A 21,244-nucleotide genomic window follows, 5' to 3' on the forward strand; every position below is an offset into this window, starting at 1 on the left:
CTTGTTAGCTTTCTTCCTGAAATTATCTCATGTGCAATCTTGCCCATTGTTCGTTAGCTAATTTTTCGAGTTACTGATTTCTGTAAATTGAAAATGGTGATCTGGAGTTGTTTTATTCGGAATAATAATGATGAAAGCAAAATGAAAGATTATTAAGCAGAAAATGAGGGAAATAGTGGGGTGGGAAAATGAATGGTGAGAATAAAAGGGTAGAACTAACTCTTACTCTGTTCTAAGGGTAATATATACGTCTACTTGCATTTTGTGAGAGAGCCACTATCCGTCTTCAGCTTGTGATGGATAGTGACCGTCTTCAATGAGACGGACTGATATATACGCTTCGGTCGGAGGTGGATAACTATTGCCTTCCTTTACCGGATAGGTGTTACCCTCTCATCTCTCAACTCTATCCACCCTGCGACCACTAGTTCACTACCTTCCATTCTCCTTTGATCCTTCTACCGCCACAAAATAAACTCGCTTTCGCAAATCATCGACGAAAGTATTACGTTTGCTAATGTTTTGACTCTTGCAAGTTTGTGACTGAATTTTAAAAATGTTGACGACAATGGCTTACAGCCTACAAGTGTTAATTTAGTTGAGGGAGAATATCAACGACGATCTTCGAGATCATCTATGCCAGAAAGTATATCGGGACCGATCTATTATTCATGGAAAATTTGATGTGAATGAATATCCCAAATGCAAACTATGATTGTTTTCCATAATAATCTCTACTGTGGAAGATTCCTCTCACAATCTAATGCTTGCAGTATATATTGCAAAGAAAATTAATCTCGTGTAAGATTTATGCACAGTAATACAGTGCGTTCTAATACAAATATGGCATCAAATAAATCACGCATAGCCACCTGCGTCTCTTCCAGTAGAGCCGCTATGTGTTCTAAGAGATGTCGGGGAGGGGATGGATGACAGGAGAGGCTTGGTGTGATGGTTGGGTGGTAGGGACGTGGCCGGTGGTCGGTTAAGCATTTACTCATTACATGAGAAACACTCCATATTAAAGATGGAAGATGTTATTGTGTCCTCTTGAGAGTTTTGTGTTCTCTCATTAGGAGAGTTTTGGTCCCATCAATTTTTTGTTTTGTTTTTGGCAATGGTAAAGAAAGGTTTTAACATTTTTATGGTCTGACACGTCAGACTAGCTATGTGCTATCATATTAAGATGTTTAGGAATAAAAACGAAACCTACGCAGTGAAAGCGAACACAAAGACTCTGTAAATCTTTTAGTACGCCCTTGATGATATGATTTTCCTTCTCTAGTCCCGCTATCTGATTAATCGGTTGTAGATAGTCCGCCGAGACCTCCAGATGTAGCATACCGTAAACTACCCGCTTTAATACTTCCTAGATGCCCAAAGCTTCCGCTTGCAAGGCCGACTCAGCTCTCATTTTCCTGCTTTCCCTATCAATCACCACCCCTGAGCTATTGTACGCCACCCAGCCTATTGCAGGTAGTTCTTTTCTAGAGATGATCAAATGGCCCAAGCCCATTGGCCCGACCCGGCCCAGCCCGCTTTTTTGAAGGGCTTGGGCCTTTTATTTTGGCCCAAAAAAGTCCATGGGCCGGGGCAAAAAAGCCCAATGTACTTTTGGGCCGGGTTTGGGCTAAGCGTTTGGCCCAAGTTTTGGCCCGGCCCGGCCCATATTTATTATTAAGGAATATTTTTGTTATAAAATCTGTGTAAGTAGCGTAAATTTTATATATAATTCCTTATAAACTCATGTATATATTTATTGAGATTTAAAAGCGATGTTTACGTATCATAAATCATATCTACTAGATATGATTAAGCATTATAATGTGTCGATGATTGTCTTTTATTCCATTTTTGAAGATTAATTCATATGTACTTCATCATACTTTGTACGATTTTTTATACTAAGTGCACTTTTAAAGTACTAGTTGAAGGTATTATACTACTTATCTCGTTCGGTAAGTCGTAAATTTTAGGGCCTGAAAAGCCCATTTAGGCCCAAAAGCCCGATTTAGCCCATAAGGGTCGGGCTTGGGCTCGCTAAATAGGCCCTCTCATTTGGCCCGGTCCGGCCCAACCCGCACATGTGGGCCATTTTTTTCATCCCGGCCCGACCCAAACCCACATAGGCCCGGCCCATGATCAGCTCTATTCTTTTCCCAGCTAGCATCCACCTTCACACATGTTACCATGCATTTGGCCACATTTTCCTATTAGATATACATGATGTCCATCACGTACGACCATCAAACCATGGTTAAGAGCCTCATTTCCCAGGTCTGAAAGGCTTTGCATCTTATCCTTCATTTTCGCTTCCATTTGTAACACCCGTAGATTAGCCTCTACAGTCATGGAGAAGGACTTGTGGGACAACCAAACGCCCTTAAAAATGATTATTCCGCAATATCCATATTCCCCATAACGTAGCTAAGAACCTAATAACCCGATGCTCCCCCTCCTCAAGAGTAGACAAAAACTGTATCCAGTTTATGATCCAATCGCTAATATTGATCATTACTGCACTCTCAGTCCCGATTCTGAGATCCAATCCTGCCCAGATTCTAGAGGAGATACCACAGTCCCTAAATATGTTTTCAATCAACACAACACAACTTTGGCTATCAATACACATACTACAATCAAAGTTCACTCCAATTCTTCGTTTTTCAAACTCCTTGCCTAGCGTACAAGAAGAGTATTTGTAAGTAGGGCCGGCCTTTAGGGTGTGCGGGCCGTGCGGTCGCACAGGGCCCCCGATTTTTGGGGGCCCAATAAAGATAAATTAAGAATATATACTAATTAGTGAGGTTAGTAATCATAGAATGTAGAATGGCACAGTGGTTTAGCATATGATTTTCTTGGGCTTTTTACATTCATGCATCTCAGGTTCGATTCTCTGTAACTACACTTTTTCCATTTAGTTTTTCAAAACTACATTTAATGGAATGAGTTATGATTATATTTCATAATTTGTTGGTTTCATTTCATTTAAAACTGTTTGCTTCCTTTCTTGACTTTTTTTTTTCTAATATGCAAAGTTGTTTAGAAAAAACTTATTAATAGATCATTTATGTTATACTTGTATAATAATATGAAAGAAATAAACTATAAAAGTTCAGTATAATAAAAAATAAATCTTATGACAAAATAACATTTAAATTCATACAGGTATTAACGTAAATAGTAGTATCAGGGCCTATTTTCGAAGTTCCGCACAGGGCCCCCGAAATCTCGGAGACGGCCCTGTTTGTAAGAATTTTCCATATGAGGATTTTCCATATGTTAGGTCCTGACAATTTCCACAAACGTGTTCTGCAGAATTCCTTCCCATTCTCACTGATCCTTGTCCTATCCCTGAAAGATCCTTTTTTTCCATGTACCCCAAAAGACGATACCATACCCGCTTTTAATTGTATAAGCACCATCGTTTGTGTGAGGCCAGAAAACCTCATCCTTGGTCCTTGAGAGGCAAAAAGGAAATGCCAGAATACGAGCGGCATAACTTTCCTTAAACAAGAAGTTCACAAGGGACGCGTTCCATGTGTGATCAGATTGGCAAAGATTTTTAACTCGTAGAACTCCCAGATCGAGGAAGTTAGATTCCAATAAGGAGTCTCTTCCGTGCCATTTACCCAATTTACATTCCATATGCTCATGTTTGAATCAGACCCTGGCTTCCAGCCAATCTTTTCCATAATAAGCTCCAAACCATACATAACACTTCTCACACTTCATGATGAACCTTTACTATTTTTTGGTGCCATACCCTCCAAAAACTCAGGTCCCATCAATTGTTGGGTTTCTTCCCTTAATATTAAAAAAAGTTGATTATTATGTCATCACCGCAAAGGATGTGTAAGATCGGTACCATAATAGTCCGTTATATGGTACTACGGATGCTTTCAGATTATCAGGTACAATAATCTATCGGATTAGATAAGATTATCGAGTTTTCACATAAAATTACCATTTAAAATCTAAACTAGTTTTGTGACCCGTGAAAATCACGAGTTTTTTTGTTTTTGTTCTTTTATTTTTACGGTATCGTTCATGAATTCGTTATTCGGCTTGTTTGTCTTCTTGCTTATTATCTTGGAGATATGTTGGTAGGATACCTAAGCAAGGAAATAAGGAGGGTTCTGAGGATAAGATATATTATATCTAAGGGGGTTTGAGAATTTATTATATTAGAATAGTTGAAACTTGTTGGAAATCACAACCTCTTTATTGAACAATGACACCAAAACCTATGAATCCCTCATTTTAAAGAACATACGAATGTCCATTCTCTGATTTCGAAGGCTGGTATTGCATATAGATTAATGGGAAATTGTATTGTCTTGTGTTTCATCAGAGCACTTTAAACAATTTATTCACAAATCCTAGAAGCAAAAGTCAACACAAATTATGGAAAAACGTAAAATTGCATTCGAATAGTGGAATATTAAGTTTGCAAACTACTCTTATTTTGCTACGGTCCTCATTGTCTTTGTCTTTTTACTGATTGTTGTCTTGTTGTGTTAATCACTGTCGGTCCCCTTTCTATTTTTGTTCCCTGCTTTTTTTTATGGTGTTTAGATTGTCTCTGAATTTCGAGGGCGCTTGACTTTGTCACGGTGGTTATTCAGTTCACTCAACATTGACGGCTTTTGGTATTCTAGCACTTGATATATTGTTTTTAGTGTTGTTTTGGTGCGTTCTAAGAACCTTGGTCCCATTTTTATCCGGCAAAGAAACAAAAGGTTGGACACTTGAACATCTAATTCTATCTTATTACCTAGTGTATTCTAATGAAAAAAGAAATGTAAAATAAAGTAAAAATAATAGATTGAACTTTCTCAAATATTAGTTTTCAATGTTTAACTTCAAAGTATTTAAAAGATAACATATAAAATATTTAACTAAAAGTAATACGGAGTATTTGGTTAGTCATAATCAATAATTTATATTTGACTTATACATATTTAATTAACGATATTAAAGAAAAATGTGACGTGTTTTCTACCTATTAATGTCATTTATAATATTATATTACTTAATAATCATTACTTTTGTTTTGATTATTCAAATGCACTCGCGATCACTATGTACATACACACTCGTACAACACATTAATATGATCCACGCAATATCAAGCACCATCAGCTCCCCAATTTTCTCTATGCAACGGCTCTTTATGTGTAAATATGCCAAGTTTATATATTTTCCATACTTGGAAGATAGTGTAGCTGTTATGCAATTTCTAGCTGTTATCTTTGCCTTTTATTCATGTATTCCTTTCCTATATATACTTGTATCCTTTCACCTTGTACACACAATATAGAATAATACAAAACTTGTTCAAACGTAATATATGCATTGCAAATTCCAATATGGTATCAGAAGACAGGCTGATCTTCTAATTCCTCTCCTTCCCACATCATCTTCATTTTTTTATCACAATCATGACAAATTCCACGACAAATTCATCAACCACTTCTTCGGTGGTTTCGATCGTTCAAATTGAAAACCCAGGCCAAAAGATCTCACATATCATCTTCAATGGTAATAATTATGACGAGTGGTCTCGCGCTTTCCGTCTCGCCCTTCTCGCTAAAGATAAGATGGGTTATATCGACGGGACCATTGTCAAACCATCCGAAACAACGGATGATTTTAAAATCTGGCGCTCTACCAATGCCCTTGTCACGCCTTGGATATTCGCCTCTATTGAAGTCGAACTAGCAAAATCAATCTCCTACCGTCCCGACGCAAAACAGGTATGGGACACTATTCGACAACGGTTCAGTCAAGAGAATGAAGCCCGCATATATCGTCTCAAGGCAGAAATTGGCGCTTGTAGACAGGCTCCTACCGAATCTATCATGGCGTACTATGGCCGTCTTACCAGTTTGTGGGATGAGTTGATCGAGCACGATGCAATTCCGACATGTTCCTGCAAATCATGCCCTTGTGATTGGGTAAGTATTTTTGATAATCGTCGTGAAAAAGAACGAGTCCGTGATTTTTTAATGGGATTAGATGATCGATTCGATATTGCTCGTTCTCAAATTCTTGGCATAACCCCTCTTCCCAATCTTAATCTTATCTATAATCGTTTGTTACAAGAAGAAGGGGTTCGGTCTATTTCCTTATCTAAACAAGCAACTGACACTCGCACTGACCCTATGGCATTCGCTGCCAAAGTCCATACTGGTTCGAAATCTGGTCAGGGAGGGGGTCGGGATTACTCCTCTGATCGCTCACATCATGCTAATAATTCTAATACTAATAACTCAAATAGACCATACTGCCTGGTGTGTAAAAAGCATGGACACTATTTACGCACTTGCTATAGTGTTATGGGAAATTGGCCCGACTGGTGGGGTGATCGATTCCGTGACCGGGTTTACATTGATCCTAATGCGACGGACCTCAGTCAGGCCGTCTTTGTCCCTGACCCTCGTCGGACTAAGCAGGAACGCAGCAAGTCGAACACTACGGCCAGCACGACTCCACGTGCTCACATGGCCGCAGCTTCTGGCTCAAACACCGGTAATGGTGCTTCCACTTCTCGCACTTCTCTTAACAATTTTGACAGGATTGATTTTAATACGCTTGATGCTCGAGAACTCGAGGAATTAAGCCAAATGTGGAAGAATCGTAAAATGGAAACTAATGATCGTCTAAGCGGTAAATTTTCTACTCTATCTTGGATTATCGACACCGGTGCCTCGCACCATATGTCGGGTTGTATATCTCATTTTACTAATTTGCATTCAATTACGCCCTTATCAGTAGGGCTACCCAATGGAGATATGGCTCTCGCCAACCGTAGTGGCGACATACATCTTTCTCCTCGTCTCATCTTAAGAAATGTCTTATACGCTGAAAATTTACAGTGTAATCTAATCTCTGTTTCGAGCTTATTATTGGATACATCGCTTACTATACAATTTTCCCAACAACTTTGTTTGATACAGGACCGTACCTCGAAGATGGTGATTGGTGCGGGTGAACAAAGTGAGGGGCTCTATTTCTTGAGAGGTGTTCGGAATGACAAGGTACATGCCTATACCATTGGCAATCTTGACACACTCGAACTTTGGCATCGTCGTTTGGGGCATCCGTCCTCCAACATTTCTCGTTTTTTGCCTTTTATTAATAAAACAAACTCTTCTTCTACTTTTCACAGCAAACATTGTGATATTTGTATTCGCGCCAAACAAACCCGCTCCCCATTTCCCGTCAGTTCGAATAGAGCTGCTAATATATTTGATCTTTTACATTGTGACTTATGGGGACCGTACTCCGAAAATGCGTCATGTGGGTCAAAATATTTTCTTACTTTAGTTGACGATTTTTCTCGAACTACTTGGGTGTATTTATTACGTCGTAAAAGTGACACCAAACAGACTCTCCTAATTTTTTTTTGCTATGGTTTCTCGGCAATTTCAAAAGCAAATCAAAATCATTAGAAGTGACAATGGGACTGAATTTGGTTGTCTTGAAAAAATTTTCCGCGAAAATGGCATCATTTTTCAAACCTCCAATGTTGACACTCCTCAACAAAATGGCCGGGTTGAACGAAAGCATCGACATATTTTAAATATCGCCCGTGCCCTTCTTTTTCAAGCTAGTCTACCTATTCGGTTTTGGGGGGAATGCATTTTAGGTGCTGTCTATCTTCTGAATCGCACCCCATCCACACTTCACAATGGTAAGACTCCCTACGAGCTGTTATTCAAAGAACCTCCACCCATGAGTCATATTCGTACCTTTGGGTGCCTATGCTATGCGAAAAACATCACTCGTTCTAATGACAAATTTGCACCTCGTGGTCGAAAATGCGTCTTCTTGGGTTACCCCTTTGGCAAAAAGGGATGGTTAGTCTATGATCTCGATACAGGTACCTATTTTTCTTCCCGGGATGTTATTTTTATCGAACACGAATTCCCGTACCAAGCCCTAAATGTTCACGACACATCTCCCACAATTAACTCCTTTCTCGATGACACTCTTACACCAATTGAACAAGTCATCATCTCCACATCTACACCACATACCGACACCACCAACACCACACCTTCCACATCCGAGTCCTTACCCGAGGACACGACCGACGGTACCTCGGACCCCCCAACCTCGACATCTCACACAACTTCTTCTCCCCAAACTCAATCCACAGATACTAGTGCGCCTATGGGAAAGGGTCATCGATCTAAAATTCCGAACTCTCGCCTATCCGGCTATGTTCGCCCTCCTATAGGCCCCTCTACTCATCTCGCCACTGCATCATCATCTTCGTCAGGTACTCGATATCCTCTTTCCAATTTTATTAAGTATGATAAATTTTCATCTAACCATAAAGCTTTCCTAGCGGCCGTGACCGACAATCACGAGCCAAAATCTTTTACAGAAGCTATGCAGGTACCGCAATGGCGCGAGGCCATGAAGAATGAAATCGATGCGCTGGAACGCAACAACACGTGGACCCTTGAAACCCTTCCGCCCCACAAAAAGGCCATCGGTTCTAAATGGGTCTACAAAATCAAGTATCATGCAGACGGTTCAATTGAGCGATACAAAGCCCGCCTTGTAATCATAGGCAATCGACAAATAGAAGGGGTTGACTTTCAAGAGACCTTTGCCCCTACTGTTAAAATGGTCACTGTCCGTACTCTCTTGACCATCGCTGCCGCAAAGAATTGGGATATCCATCAAATGGATGTCCACAATGCCTTCCTCCATGGTGATCTTGAAGAAGAGGTTTACATGAAACCACCACCCGGTTTTCTCTCTGATTCCAATGGCAAAGTATGTCGCCTTCGTAAGTCCCTTTACGGGCTTCGTCAAGCTCCCCGCTGTTGGTATGCTAAACTCGCTTCCGCCCTTAAACAATATAGTTTCACACAAAGTCCCTATGATCACTCTCTTTTCTCCATTATTAAAACCGATGTCGCGATACATGTCCTTGTCTATGTCGATGACCTAGTCATATGCGGGAATAGTTCAAGTACGATCCAACAATTCAAAAATTATTTAAGCAATTGTTTCCACATGAAAGACCTAGGTCCCCTAAAGTACTTCCTTGGTTTGGAAGTTGCAAGAAACCCCAGTGGCATTTATATATCACAAAGAAAATACACATTAGACATCTTACAAGAAACCGGCCTTTTGGGATCCAAACCAGTCCCGTCCCCATGGAGCCCAACCACAATCTCCCAGAGTCCGACTCCCCTATCCTTAAGGACGCTCAACCATATCGTCGTTTAGTGGGTCGTCTTGTTTACCTCACTATCACCCGGCCCGAACTCACCTACTCGGTTCATATCCTTGCACAATTTATGCATTCACCTCGAACCGACCATTGGCAAGCTGCTCTCCAAGTTGTTCGCTACCTGAAATCCAACCCGGGTCAAGGATTACTCCTACGCTCCAATACCAATCTTCTCCTGCATGCTTATTGTGACTCTGATTGGGGCACTTGTCCATCTAGTCGTCGCTCTCTATCAGCATACATTGTCTTCCTCGGGGGCTGTCCAATCTCGTGGAAGACCAAGAAACAGACTACGGTTTCCAAATCATCGGCTGAGGCCGAATATCGAGCTATGGCATATACCGTATGCGAACTTAAATGGCTTAAAGGCCTTCTTACCTCACTCGGTATAGCTCATCAACCGCCAATAGCTCTATCGTGTGATAATCAGTCAGCCTTACACATCGCTCGCAATCCCGTGTTCCATGAACGTACTAAGCACATTGAAGTGGATTGTCATTTTATTCGAGACGAGATTTTAAGAGGTCTTATTAAACCAAACTACGTCCCTACAAAAGTACAACTGGCTGACATCCTTACAAAGGCTCTCGAACGTTCCGCGTTCGAAGACCTTCTATCCAAGTTGGGCGTTGTCAATCTATACGCACCAACTTGAAGGGGGGTAATATGATCCACGCAATATCAAGCACCATCAGCTCCCCAATTTTCTCTATGCAACGGCTCTTTATGTGTAAATATACCAAGTTTATATATTTTCCATACTTGGAAGATAGTGTAGCTGTTATGCAATTTCTAGCTGTTATCTTTGCCTTTTATTCATGTATTCCTTTCCTATATATACTTGTATCCTTTCACCTTGTACACACAATATAGAATAATACAAAACTTGTTCAAACGTAATATATACATTGCAAATTCCAATACACATACTCATTTTCTTTGGTTTATCATAGGAAGGACGAGACGAATTGTCAGATCATGGTGTGAGATCCCTAATTTACAAGAAAATTATTTTTCTTTGGTTTATAGTAGAATTGTTTTCTATAATAGTTATCCTTTGTAAGTGTCGTATGACGTTCTATTAATAAGTTGTCTTTTATTTAAAAAAAAAAGGGATATTCTACGGTTTACCCTCAAGTTTTTCGGCTTTCTATGGTGTACCCCTACATTTTTTAAATTTTATGGTGTACCCCTCAACTCTCTACATTAGTCTATACCATGACCCTATTTATTGTTTATGATGTGTTAGTTTCTTACTCAGTCTATTAAATTGTTTATTTAACATTCCAATTACTCGATAGCCCACTCATTTACTTATTAATTCGTCGAATTACCCATTAACCCACCAAATAGCATACAAATCTAACTAAAAATTCATCAAATCTCCATTATTATTTCCTGAACCATAACTGAAGTTTTTAATAGTAACTAGTTGTGCTTATTAAAAGTGATTTCTAATGCTTTTCACATAGAATGGTGATACGACATTAATGAGTCAGAATAAATGTCAAAATACGGATTACTGATAGTGATAAAGTTAACGAAGGTCATGATTGAGAAATAAGTAAAAAGTTTAGGGGTATAATCTAGAATATAAAAAATATAAGGGTACAACATAGAAAATCGAAAAACTCGAAGGTACACCGTAGAATATCCAAAAAAAAAAATATCAAATACAAAGGAATACTTCCTACATTCAAGTTCAAATTTATCATTTGCTTTTACTATTCATTATTCATGAGTGAAATGAATTTTACAATTCTTTGAAACTAATGTTTACAAGAAAAGATTCCTGGATTTGTCCTAAATACGATAAAAAAAAATTGAATTTTTATATTTGTTATGATGTATGTCTAAAGATAGTAAGATACGACTTACAAAGTTACAAACTTTGTATGTGCATTGACATTTTCTTGGTTAATCTTATTTCATTAGCATGGATGTATTTATAAAAACATAGTTTCATATCTTTTGTACATTTTGAAGGTCATCATAAATACAGGCAATATCACTATCTATTACTCCGTGTTAATTCCTAATACGTTGAATATAACTCTAACGGATTAACCAAAATAAAACACTATGAAGCAACAAATTTGAACTTTATTTGTCCTAAATAAGTCTAAATAAAGCAACTTACCCACGTTGTTGTTGTTGTTGTCCTATTCTTAGGAAAATGAAACGACGATAACCTATTTTTCATGTTAAAAAACGTGTCAAACTTAGCTACTAATTTCCTAACTTTTTGCACCAAATTTCCCTTCTATAAAAATCCTACATTCACCCACCACTCTTCTCAACTTTTTACAATTCCACTCCTACAATCATTTCTTCAAAACCCTCTTCATTTCCCACAAAAATCATTATATTTCCCGCTTTTGTCTTAAATAAGAATTTGCGATTTTTCAAAGAAACAACAAAATTTTGAAGCCAAATAATTAAAAAAAAAATGACAAGGGAAATGAAGCAAATGCAATATTTGGTCGAGGTAGCACCACCAAGCATAATAAAACTAAGGAAATATTCAATTTCGCCGAAGTTGGAGACTATTTTTGAAGAAGAAAGCGTAGAATTTCGTCATTTTTCGAAGAGATTATCATATTTGTTGCCTCTTGTTGTTTCTTTGGTGACATTTTTTGTGTTATTTAGGAACTTTGATGTTAATGAAAACCAAAGATTATGAAATGACGTATTTTTGGTTTTGTTTTAGTTGTGGCTGATTTAAATTTTGGCCAATTGTTCAAGTATTTTGGTTTGTAATATTGGATTTAATGACGGATGTATAGTGGATATTAGATTCTAAGTTCGAATTTTATTACCTTTGTCTTGTAATGCCCTATTGGCAGCGAAAAAAGACACCATTTGTTTTGTTCATTGAAGTTTTGTGTAAAACAGTTTTATAATAAAATATTATAAAACTGATTTTATTTACGAATTTAGGTTCATAGAAAGATTAATACTCCGTATTTCCGTAACTACTTTTATTTACGAATTTGTGGACCATACATTATGCAATTGGTATATGTTTTATACAAATGTAAAATCGACGTACACAAGACTAACCTCTGTAACACAAATGCGAATGCTTACCTTCACTATTTATTTTCTTTTCTTTCTTTCTTTCTTTAAAAATCCTATGTACATGTACACAATCAAAAGAATAATAAATCAAGAATGGGATTCAGCCCACATCTCCAAAAAATAGTTGTGACACTTTCCAAGGCCTTTAGAAGTAGTAAACATATCAGGAGTAGCTCTCTTGATGTTATTGAGTTTATCTCCAGGAATGGGTTTTGTGATCTCGCTACGCTTTATATTGTGCCTAAACTCGAGCACAATTTGCTCAAACACTTCAACTTCAAACATATTCATTTTGATTTTCGGCTTCATCTTGTCTCTAACATATGCAAACGCAAGCTGATCCCGGTGATTACATGCATCTAACTCATTGAACATTAAGCATGAAAACAGATTGCTGGCAACTCCATGCTTCCGTAAAATGATTGCTGTGTCCGGAACATCTGCAGTCAACAACCAGTTCAGTTCAGACAGTTTCAGTCCAAATAAAAGAAAGTGGCCTAACGTAATATGGTTATGAAATGATGTCTCAAAAATCATAATTATGATGAAAAAGGGTACCTGATGTGTAAGTCGGAAAGAACAGGGCCTTAGTATTAAACTACAGGCACTTTTCTGCCACGACCGCTAATGACAAGTACTACATAATTATGAAATGATGAAGAGAAAGGGCACCTGAAGGGTAAGGGAGCTTGGAAGGAGACCAAGGACGCAACCCATTCGCACAATAACTCTCCATTTGCATCTTTATCGCGTCAACATCCAACCATTTCCTCCATCTTACAGTAGCCATGGCTTCTTCCATAGTATGAAAGAAAAAGGGATGTCTCGAAACAGCCATGTCCACACCTTCCTTTATAACAAGGGAATGAATCAAAAGCAGAGGATCAACCACAAGCTGCAATTTTGCATCAACCCAAATGCTATACTTAGCATTAGGGAAAAGCCTATGAACTAAATATTTTGGTATCACTCCATTCATAGCCGGGTTTTGATATAACTCGTTAGACGAGACATTTACTAGTCTCCATGCTCCAATCTTTATGTATTCATTTGATTCTTGTGGAATTAAGTTGTGATTATGAAGTCCTCTTAAAGTAGCATCATCTACAAACATGAAGAAGCATGTCATTTCTAGTGTCTTGGACCCTAATCCCTTTGGTTGTCGGATTTTGTCATGGTCGCCGAAGATCGCTGAGACTACTACCACTTCATTACAATTGTTCATTTCATCTTTATCTGCAAATCATCAAAACACATGCAAGGTTCTCATTATAGTTTCAACTTTCAAGTGTCAAGCTTAAGTCTAGGTCTCAGATTTTGCTTTGATCCCAATACTCCAACTTTGACTTTTTGAATGCAATAATATTAGTGAAAATGTTGGACCACAAATTGTTCTTGAGGAGTCAAGAGAAACACAAATTCTAATTGAAGACGGACATATCCGTCACAAGCTGAAAATGGGTCAAGTAATACCCAAGTGGGTAAATAAGACAAAAGCAGAATGCTACCCACTTGGGTATTACACTATTACTTAACCCGTCTTCAGCTTTTGTCGGATATGCCCGTCTTCAATGAGACTGACTGAGTTACTGGGAAAGAAAACATGGAAATCAAGAAGGGCTTAATTGAGTTTTAAAAATAAGGTTGGTCTTCCTAAAGACGGTCATATCTGTCTTAAGATTAAACGGGTCAAAGTACTAATAATATAGATAGATGAGACACAATTCTCGTCATTCTCTAGGCATTCTGTTTTTTGTCCCATCAATCTATTTGACCCGTTTTTTATTTAAGACAGATATACCCCGTCTTAAACTAAAATGAACTTTTAGAAACTTAAATTAGTACAAACCATATTGATTGATGGGGAATGACTTGAAGAATCCACATGGGAATTCCTTCCTTTGTTCTAGCTGATCAAATGAAGCAATCCTGCTTTCTAAGCTAAAGTTGCCACCAAAAGTATTAGCCTTCCCTTGAATATACTTCAAAGGTAGATGATTCCAATTTCGACAAGATTGTCGAATCTCCGTTAAGACTGATGAATAATCTAACAAAATAAATCAGAATCACTCATTAATAATGAAATAATCATGTATGAAGAGGTTAACTTAACTAGGTCACTTTGATTAACCTCAAGGATATAACTTGTTACCTGAGAAGAAAACGGGTGAAGAGCAAGAAGATCGGAAGGTAGGGAGGACATGCTTATGCTCGCCATAAGACGTAGGGTAAGAAAACAGGGGTGATTGGATTGGATCGAAGGGGGCAGAGCGAAAGAGAAGGCATTTATTAGTTGGTGAAAACGAGACGTATAAGGCAAGGGAGATTGAGGTAAAGAGATAGAGGCAAGAAGCACAAAGCTTCTTTGAATGGCATAATAAAGGCACTGATGTCGTCACCAATGATTTCTTTGGCATTGCAGTCTCAAATAGGCAGTATCTTTATGATGTCGGATTTCAAACTCAAGTCATGACAGTAACCTCTTAATGACTTACCCCGCGAAGCAAGGATAACCTCTTAATGACATACTCTCGTTTTTCTGATGTTACAAGAGCTCAATGATCACATTTGCTGAACATTAAGAAGATCTCAATTAGATGGGACGGAGGGCAGTGATTGAAAGAGCAAATACGACGACATACACATTTTCTCTCGAGACAATATGAACTCAATATGAATCAGAAAACCAGTAGATAGATGAATGAAATGAGTTTTACCAAGTGCTCAAAAACTCGCAATTTGCAAATTGTAATGCACCATATTATCTTACACAAAAATGCCGAATTATCTTTAGTACTATACATAATAACATTGGATTTACGCAGAAATCAAACCCGTTCTATTAAGATCAGCATCATAAAACTGCAGACCAGAGAATTTGTGTATAAAAGTCTTTTTGCAACCGCTTTTTAAGAGTTTGTTTTTCATTTAAACCAATATGGTGATTCGTTTTATACAATATTAGTGTAAAACCGCTTCACAAGAGACCAACTACGAAATTTGTCGTCAATTTGGGTAATTGGGTTATAATTATATGTTTAGTTTAACTACAATATCAAACAAAGTTTCCAGATTTCAAATTATTGATGTTGAATCATTTTTGCTGGGTATGAGTTGTCATACTTTGTACTTAAGTGTATATTTTTGTCAACAACAAAATAGTTCATGTCAATTAAAAAAAACCCAGATTTGTTACTATTTGATGATTTAATGATTAATGCTGCCATAATAACATCTAAAGATAAACATTAAACAACCAAGATAATATACATTGATTGAAATAAATGAAAAGACAAATAAATGACAATAATCCCATTAAAAAAATGAAACATAGAGAGAAAAATAAAATAAAACAGGGGAATTACCAGTTAAAGGAAATTGAGGATGTTAGACAAAAGTGGAAACTATAAATTGGTTTGAGGAATTTAGGATTTGGCACTGAAATTTATGCAAGAACAAGAAAGCAAGACAGAAGAATGAATGAATATGTTTATTTGTCAATATGTGGGGATTTTGAGTATATTATAAAGTAAAAAAGGGATTGTCAGAATAAAGGCCATTCAATTAAAAGTGGTGTCAGATCTGTGAATTTTGGTTAGATACCAAAGTTCTCCATATGGGGGAGGTTGCTTATAGAGTTATAGGTAGGTTCGGTTCCTACGAAAAAAAAAGTTATAGGTAGGTTTGGTAAATGGGTCGAGCGGATTGGATTAGGCTCAAGATATATGATTGGAACTAATAAATACTTTAAAGAGTTAAAGGTAGAAGAGCAGGTCGGTTAAATATGAGTCGATTTATATAAATTATGGGTTCCCATACTCGATTTCCTTCCACCTTCACCCGTCTTCACCCTCGTTTCGTGCATTGTTTTGCGTGAAATAAATCCGGACTCATTGCTCAGCCCACTACTACCTAGTACACATCTCAATGCCCTATTTCCCAAGCACTACTCAACACCCAAATCGAGGCTGATAATCCCATCTTTGGACCTAAACAACACGTTCGAAACCAACATTCCAACCCGCTTTCCTCCTCGTGTGCACACATCCGTAGGGCCCATTCCTAGATATCTGCCCTACACAAAACCCGACCAGTTTCATCTTCTTGTTCCCAAGCAACCTCACACAAACCTTACGTACCCCTCACAACTTTCACCCACGGCAACACCTCTCGAAAGCTCGATTAAACTCCTTTAAACCCTACCCAAACCCTCACTTCCACGTGTTACTGACCACGACAAGAAAAAATATTTGATTTGGTTGTGTGAAACTCAAAAAGAAAAGGAAGAAGGTCTCTTCCACACGCGTTATTGACCACAAACTAAGCATGTCAAAAGATTTAAGAGACAGACGCCACGTTTATGCATCCAGACAAACCGTATGCACAAGAAGAGCTACTCAGAACCTAAACGCATAGCCAAGTATGAATGTATCAGTCAGTGGAGGCTCGATCTAGTCCTCTCAGTATAAATAATTTTGTTCACTCAAGTCTAATCGATTAATAACGACAAGTTAATAGGCGATCAAGAATCATTCAAAAAGTTTTGTTTTGGAGGATGATTGCAAGCAATTGTCTAAGATGGTGTCAAAATAGGGTACATGAGCTACGAAGAAAGATTAGATGCTTGGTAGACATTTTTTTTGTATTTTTATGTTTTGTTTTACATTTTTTTTTTTTTGTGTATGTAAATGAAAAACAATACATACAATAATGCAAAAAAAAAAATATGAACTAAATATGCACACAAGAGATAAATCACCATCACTAAATCAAATGAATATTAAGGTTAGAGTTGCTGAATCGGAAAGGAAGACGTCTTAGGCGGCGGTTACGCCCGTGGTGGGTGCAATTGGAGATTATGGGATTGAGGATTACTCCCTCCATTCAACTCCACTTTGCAACTTTGGTTTTTACACGGATATTAAGGGTGCTAATAAACAATGATAAAAGTACCATCCAACAAAGTAATTCTGCTTTATTAGGGAAGAAATCAAGTAAGATTAAGCATATCATTAGTGGGTTAAAACTCCCTCCAAATTGTACTTCAGATTACATTTCCCCATCAAATGTGAGGGAAGTTTAAATATTCTAACATTTCCCTCCAAAACCCATCAAATCAGCAACTTGAGTTGCTCCTTTACATAACCTGAGTCCATCCTACATTATTACACATTTCTTGAGCCAACAAAACTACACTCTACTTCCTCTAAAAAAAATTACAGTTTCTTTCCTCTAAAACAATTTACAGATTTCTGGCAACCAAACTTATAGTTTCAGTCCAAAAATTACAGTTTCAGTCCAAAAATTACAGTTTAAGTCCAAAATTACAGTTCAGTCAAAAAATTACAGATTCGGTCCCAAATTACAGTTCAGTCAAAAAAATTACACAAACATCAGAATTACCATGCCGGGCAAGTGTCTTTCAGAAGATGGTAGGAAGAAGTGGCGATTTACTTGCTCCAGCAGTCAGAAGAAGAAAAATTGTCTCGTGGTGCATTCAAGGCAGCAGCTGTCAGGTTTGGAGTCAAGGAAAGAACAATTTCTGATATATGGAAGCTTGCAAAAACACCAAGAATAGTTGGTCAAAAGTTAGATGTAAAAAGCAAAAGAATTGGCAACAAGAATAGGAAGCGTATACTACCTGACCTAGAGCTCATAAAATCATTAGAATGGGAAAAAAGAGACATCATGGAAAGGGTCTCAAAAAACCCTGGAGTTTCAGTGGGAACAGTCCGCTCATGAGTTTGTGCAGGTTTATTGAAACCACACTCAAGCCCACTACATCCTCAACTCACTGATGCAAACAAGGTTCATAGAATGAAGCATGCTTTGAAGTACTTACTAGTTGAACAAGTTGTGCAAGATTTTATAGATTTAAATGCAATACCAATGACAAAGATCAAATTTGCAGAAATGAGCAATGTAATACACATGGATGAGAAGTGGTTTTACATTAGTTATGATGGTCACAAGTTTTATGTGGTTGAAGGGGAAGAATTGCCACATAGAAGTTGTCAATCAAAGAGGTATATCACAAAAGTCATGTTTATGTGTGCAGTTAGTAGGCCAATTTATTCAGAAACTGGTGAGTTCCTCTTTGATGGAAAAATTTGCATGTTTCCTTTCACTAAACAACAACCAGCAGAAAGAGCAAGTAGAAATAGACCAATGGGTACATTGGAGACAAAGCCAATTGACTCAATCACAAAACAAGTGACAAGGCAATGCATAATTGAACAAGTGATTCCAGCAATCAAGAGTAAATGGCCAGAAGGAGCAAGTAAGCATATATTCATACAACAAGATAATGCTAGGCCTCATATAAAGAACAATGACCCAGAATTTATGGTTGTTGCAAACACAGATGGGTTCAACATTGAGTTAGTTTTTCAACCTCCAAATTCACCAGATTTAAATGTTAATGACCTTGGTTTTTTTAGGGCATTACAGTCCTTACAATCAAATCAAGCATCCAGGTCAGTTGACGAACTAGTCAATTCAGTTATGCAAGCATTTGTTGATTATGATGCATACAAACTCAACAAAGTTTTCCTCACACTACAATGTGTTATGATTGAAATTATGAAAGCTACTGGTCATAATAACTTTGCAATCCCCCATATGTCAAAGGATCATCTTGCTGCCCTTGGCATATTACCAAGAAATTTGGAGGTCAATGGAGTCTTGGTGAGGGAAAGCATTGGGTATTTACAAGGACTAGGTCAAACAGAAGGTTTAGAGTACTTGATGACAGAATTAGGTTACAATGTTGGAGCAAACCACTAATTTAGAAAGTGTAAGTACTGAATAAGGATGACTACTCTTTTGTGATTTGTTTAGAGAATAAACATTTCAATGGTAAGAAATGTTTAAATTCTAACCAAACTTAGAACTTTGTAATGCACAACAATGTATGAAGCTCAGTTCATTGGCAATGTTATCAGTTCAGTTTAATGTTATCAGTTTAATTCAAGAGGGATGTTTAAAATTCATTTTAGTTTAAACAAATATCAAATTTACAACAACTCTCAGGCCTAATTTGGCCTCATCATTGAGTTGTGTGAACTCTTAAGCCTTCCTACACAGAAACAAAATGAAGGTATACCATACTAACTCATTACTGCAATTGTTTACTCGTAGTGGTTAGCACACACCAATTCAATTGTTAGCCATGTGGTGGCTTTAAGAGTTCATCAAAGTAGTAATGCCTCCTACACACACCCAATGAAGGTAGACCATACTATGTCCATTAAGCAAAAACCAACACAACTCTCAAACATTTGAAGCTAATGTCATCATGGAGTTGTCAAACACAGTGGCTCACATGATTACTGCAACTAAAATGGAACAGTACACACACGCTTAACATTGGTAGACCATGTGGTGGCAAAACTACTTCAATTAAATGGCCAATTATCTAAGTTGACGCATCATAATTCCAATCATTTTCGCGAATATTAATCAACTTAACCTTCATCATTCTGAAATCAAAAATAAATACTCCTACAGGTACAAAAGCAGTAAATGATCCTATATTGCAAAACAATCGCGAAACATTCACTTCAAAATACACATCATAATCGCTAAACCTAACAGCAGCAAATCCCAGCAGCAATATGATTAACAAAAAAAAAAAATCAAAATATCAGCATAAAAACATGATAATTAAACATGAAATTAATTGAAGTTTTAGAAAAATACCAAACTATTTTGAGTTTTTACTTTGCTTGTCCATAAATCTCTTTACATAGGCGTTAAACTTCTTTGAGCCTGGTGATTCAGGTATAGATTTAGCTCGTTCAGCCTCGGATTCCGCCAGCCATCTCTTCACATACACAGTATATAATGATTTTGGTGATTCCATTTCAGTCACTAGATTATCAGAGGGAAAGACATCTGATTCAGGGGTTTTGGGTACATAAGAAGATGTAGCATCGTCGAACTCAGTTTCAGGGATTTCAGTCCCCAAATCCGATGGATCTAAGGAGTCAGGTACAACCCTGGTTTGAGGTGGCGATGATGGTGCAGATGAATCGTCTCCTTCTTCATCTTCCGAGGACCCAAGCGTATACCAGTCAAGGACGCACTGAAGACACTCTTTTCCACATTTTGCATGTGGAGGAGCCATGAAGATGAAGAAAGTGGATTTATTTAGAATAGTGAAGATGAAGAAAGGGGACGAAGAAAACAAAGAAAACAAACGATTTTTTTTATGGTGCAGGCGATTTTTTTGGATATACAAACGATTTTTTTGGATAGATCTAGAGTGAAGACGAAGAAAACAAAGAAATGGAGAATATCAGAGAAGATGATGAAGACAATAGCAGATTCTGAGGAGGGTTTCAATAGATCTAGAGGAGAATATCAGAGAAGATGAAGATGACAATAGATCTAGGGTTTCAATAGAATTTTCTGGAGATTTAGAGAGAGAGAGAGAAGGAGGCGATAAGGTTGGGGAAGTGAGTGGTTGAGGGAGTAAGGATTAGGGTTTGTGTAGGGTAGAATATTCTAGAGCTCTTAAATTGGGTTGGTTGGGAAGATGATGTTTAGAATTTTAAACGGATTGGGGGGTTATATTGGGTTGGGCAATTTTTTTTTTTGGAGGGAAAGATTAGTGGGTTGGGGTGAGATGATAAGTTTGGGTGGGTTAGTTAGATGTTTAGGGTGGGTTTCTATGGTAGATTAAGGTGGGGGTATCAATGACATTTTTTGTAAATAGGTAGTTTCAATTAGGGTAGAAGGGTCTTTTTTTGTCCAAATAAGGAAACCTGTAAAGTGGAGTTGAATGGACGGAAATTGAATACATGTAAAGTGGAGTTGAATGGAGGGAGTATGATTTAGAGGAGGGAGAGGATTAAGAGGTGTTTTATGAATGATGGTTGGCGGTTAAGGCATCTGAGTTTG

The 21,244-nt window shown here is 37.6% G+C and overlaps 2 protein-coding genes and 1 long non-coding RNA gene across 3 annotated transcripts; 1 reads left to right on the forward strand and 2 right to left on the reverse strand.

Annotated features, from left to right (window-relative positions):
* The first annotated feature begins 5,320 nt into the window (after positions 1-5,320).
* LOC141600110 (uncharacterized) lies at positions 5,321-7,275 on the forward strand. Its single transcript, XM_074420295.1, has 2 exons — positions 5,321-6,672; positions 6,963-7,275. Exons 1-2 carry the CDS (start codon positions 5,445-5,447, stop codon positions 6,995-6,997), a joined length of 1,263 nt encoding a protein of 420 aa, XP_074276396.1. The 5' UTR covers positions 5,321-5,444; the 3' UTR covers positions 6,998-7,275.
* A 4,941-nt stretch (positions 7,276-12,216) lies between these two features.
* LOC141600116 (alkaline ceramidase TOD1) lies at positions 12,217-14,757 on the reverse strand. Its single transcript, XM_074420301.1, has 4 exons — positions 14,493-14,757; positions 14,190-14,387; positions 13,013-13,576; positions 12,217-12,780 (listed from the first exon to the last, which is right to left on the reverse strand). Exons 1-4 carry the CDS (start codon positions 14,755-14,757, stop codon positions 12,428-12,430), a joined length of 1,380 nt encoding a protein of 459 aa, XP_074276402.1. The 3' UTR covers positions 12,217-12,427.
* A 2,595-nt stretch (positions 14,758-17,352) lies between these two features.
* On the reverse strand, positions 17,353-20,796 carry LOC141600130 (uncharacterized). The gene is made up of 2 exons (XR_012524197.1): positions 20,042-20,796; positions 17,353-17,896 (listed from the first exon to the last, which is right to left on the reverse strand). It is a non-coding gene; the product is annotated as an uncharacterized LOC141600130 (long non-coding RNA).
* Positions 20,797-21,244: the final 448 nt, after the last annotated feature.

This window comes from Silene latifolia, chromosome 1 (genome assembly GCF_048544455.1).
Source record: "Silene latifolia isolate original U9 population chromosome 1, ASM4854445v1, whole genome shotgun sequence".
In the NCBI taxonomy this organism is placed as follows: Eukaryota; Viridiplantae; Streptophyta; class Magnoliopsida; order Caryophyllales; family Caryophyllaceae; genus Silene; species Silene latifolia.